This window comes from Oratosquilla oratoria, chromosome 22 (genome assembly GCF_046742065.1).
Source record: "Oratosquilla oratoria isolate Oo_2021 chromosome 22, ASM4674206v1, whole genome shotgun sequence".
Taxonomy (NCBI): Eukaryota; Metazoa; Arthropoda; class Malacostraca; order Stomatopoda; family Squillidae; genus Oratosquilla; species Oratosquilla oratoria.
In genome coordinates this window covers 42789777-42792276 of record NC_134798.1, presented here as the reverse complement: position 1 = coordinate 42792276, position 2500 = coordinate 42789777, and the positions used below count along the sequence as shown (strand labels likewise).

The 2500-nt window shown below is 40.6% G+C and overlaps 1 protein-coding gene across 8 annotated transcripts in view; it reads left to right on the top strand.

Moving 5' to 3' along the window:
- LOC143037493 (uncharacterized) overlaps positions 1–2500 on the top strand; it is a 516293-nt gene that overhangs the window by 325237 nt on the left and 188556 nt on the right. Inside the window, exon 1 of one of the 8 annotated variants that reach the window (XM_076205801.1) lies at positions 1451–1479. The exons of the other annotated variants lie outside the window; for them this stretch is intronic. Within the exon in view, the coding sequence (XP_076061916.1) occupies positions 1466–1479 (14 nt within the window). The 5' untranslated portion in view covers positions 1451–1465. Of the gene's footprint in view, positions 1–1450; positions 1480–2500 lie in introns of those variants that run through there. 8 annotated transcript variants of the gene reach the window in all.

The window sequence follows — 2500 nt, the reverse complement described above, 5'->3', positions numbered from 1 at the left end:
GGCCTCGTCTGTAGCCAAGCACGGACTGGCTTACAATCATTTATTAATTAATTAATTTATTTATTTATTGAGTAATGTTTTCTTGATTATTACAATGCCTATTGATTTACTGTCTTTATGAAACAAAAAAGAAAAATATTTGTAATGGTGTAGGAAGGAATAAATTAACATAGATTCAACAAACTCTTTCTCTCTCTCTCTCTCTCTCTCTCTCTCTCTATCTCTAGCTCTCTCGCTCCCTGTCTTAAGGACCGACTCTAATATAAAAAAAACAAATCTCTGACAATATCTGTCCTCCTCCCCTCCTCTTCCCCCTCCTCTTTCCCATCCTCCTCCTCCTCCTAATCCCATCCTCCTCCTCCCCTCCTCCTCGTCATCACGTCTTCTTCCTCCTCATCCTCCTCCTCCCCTCCTCGTCATCACGCCTTCTTCCTCCCCATCTTCCTCCACCTCCTCCTCCACCTCCTCCTCCTCCTCCTCCTTCTCATTCCTCCCTATCCTTCTCCTTCTCATTCCTCCCTATCCTCCTCCTCTCCAACCGCCTCTTCTTCCTCCTCCCCATCCTCCTCCACCTCCTCGTCCTCCTCCTCCTCCTCACCTTTCTCCTTCCTCCCCCTCCTCCTCCCCCTCCTCCCGTTATTTCAAAGCGACATTTGTGAAGGCGCTTCAGTCTCAGTCAGGGGTCAACCCCCTAACCCCCCCCTCTGATCCCCCTAACCCCCCACCTCCCCCCAGGTGTACCGCTCAATGTTGCGGTAACCAGAATAAACTTAATTAAGTGTGCCACATTGCTCGACGGGGTTTAATCGAGGCTCTTAATCCCTTTTAGTTAAGTGGACTTACTTGATTAGAATAGTTTGGTTTAAGCCAGAATAATGTTGCTAAAGAGCGCCGTGGCTTGACGTCTTCGTTTCGCTTCTTGGGTCAAATGAGGTCATTTCTGTGACCTCGCATGGAAAGAAAAGTCTTGGTCTTTTGAAGGGGCAAGTTAGTTTATGCTTGCTTTAATGCTCGTGTTTATGCTGCCGAATGCATATGCTCTCTTTCTCTCTCTCCCTCTCTCTCTATTTTCAAACACACGTGTACACGCGCACACACACACACACACACACACACACACACACACACACACACACACACACACACACACACACACACACACACAGACACACACATATGCATAATTACAATTATGTATTTATGAGCTCCATAGAGAAAATACATTGGCATTAAATAGCATAATCACCCTTGTGTGTGCGCGTATATATATATATATATATATATATATATATATATATATAAGCCCTGACATATAAAAAATTTAGTATTCAACCAGTGCTTCTACTTATTACGTTTTTTTTTTTTTTTTTTTGCCTCGTGTTAATAAGACTCGTATTAATTTGTCTTTTCCTTTTTGTTCTTTTGCAGGTAAGACCCATGACAAGTATTTTCATCCAGTCAACTGATGTTCGTCTCAAGGTATTTATGTATATTAAGGTATATGTATATATATATATATATATATATATATATATATATATATATATATATATGTTTTACGTTTTATGTATATGTACAGTGTTTGACCACGTACAAGATGTGACGTGGAAGTGACGTCACTATTCCGCCTTGTGTGGGTCCGAAACCCGAGGACCTCTGAAGGCGAAGTTATTATCAAGAAATGTGGAAAATCTTTGTAGAGTTAAACTTCGAAGGTTTTATATATATATATATATATATATATATATATATATATATAATATAAATTTTGAGACATTCTGACAGTTTGACATAAGTGGGAGTAAGAACCAGAGGAGTCTTAGTCTGAGTTTATTCATGACTAGTTCTGCAGGTTATGCTTTGAGATAGCATACCTACGAAACTAGGAATAAACTCTAAGCTTCCTGTGCTTCCTACTCCCACTTACGGCAACCTGTCTGAATGTCTCAACATATATATATATATATATATTATATATATATATATATATATATATATATATATAATGTACTAATGACCCACTTTCGGAGAAGAATAGGCGAAAGAAAAGATATCCGTATATTTCGACCATTATCTGTTATCCTCTTCAGAAGATCCTCTTCATCTGCTGAAGAGGATCACAGATAATGAACGAAATATACGGATCTTAACTTTCGCCAATTATTCTCCAAATGTGGGTCAATAGTAATTTTACCAATGTGCTACGACATTACTTTGTGGTTATATATATATATATATCCCCCCCCCCGTTCTATCTCCTCCCATCTGTCCCGTTCATCCTCCCATTCCTGCTCCCCACCCCTAAGCTATGAGTTTCCGGTTTTGAACCGGTAAGTTCCCCGGTAGGTCTCTCAACCGGTTGGACTCTCCGTGTTGTGACCTCGCAATCCGGTTACCGTTCCAGATCGGATCACCCGGACGTTGAAGAGAAATATGCACTGATCATCTTCATGAGGGGTCACACACAGGAAAAAAATCGTCGACATTAGGGTTCACACAC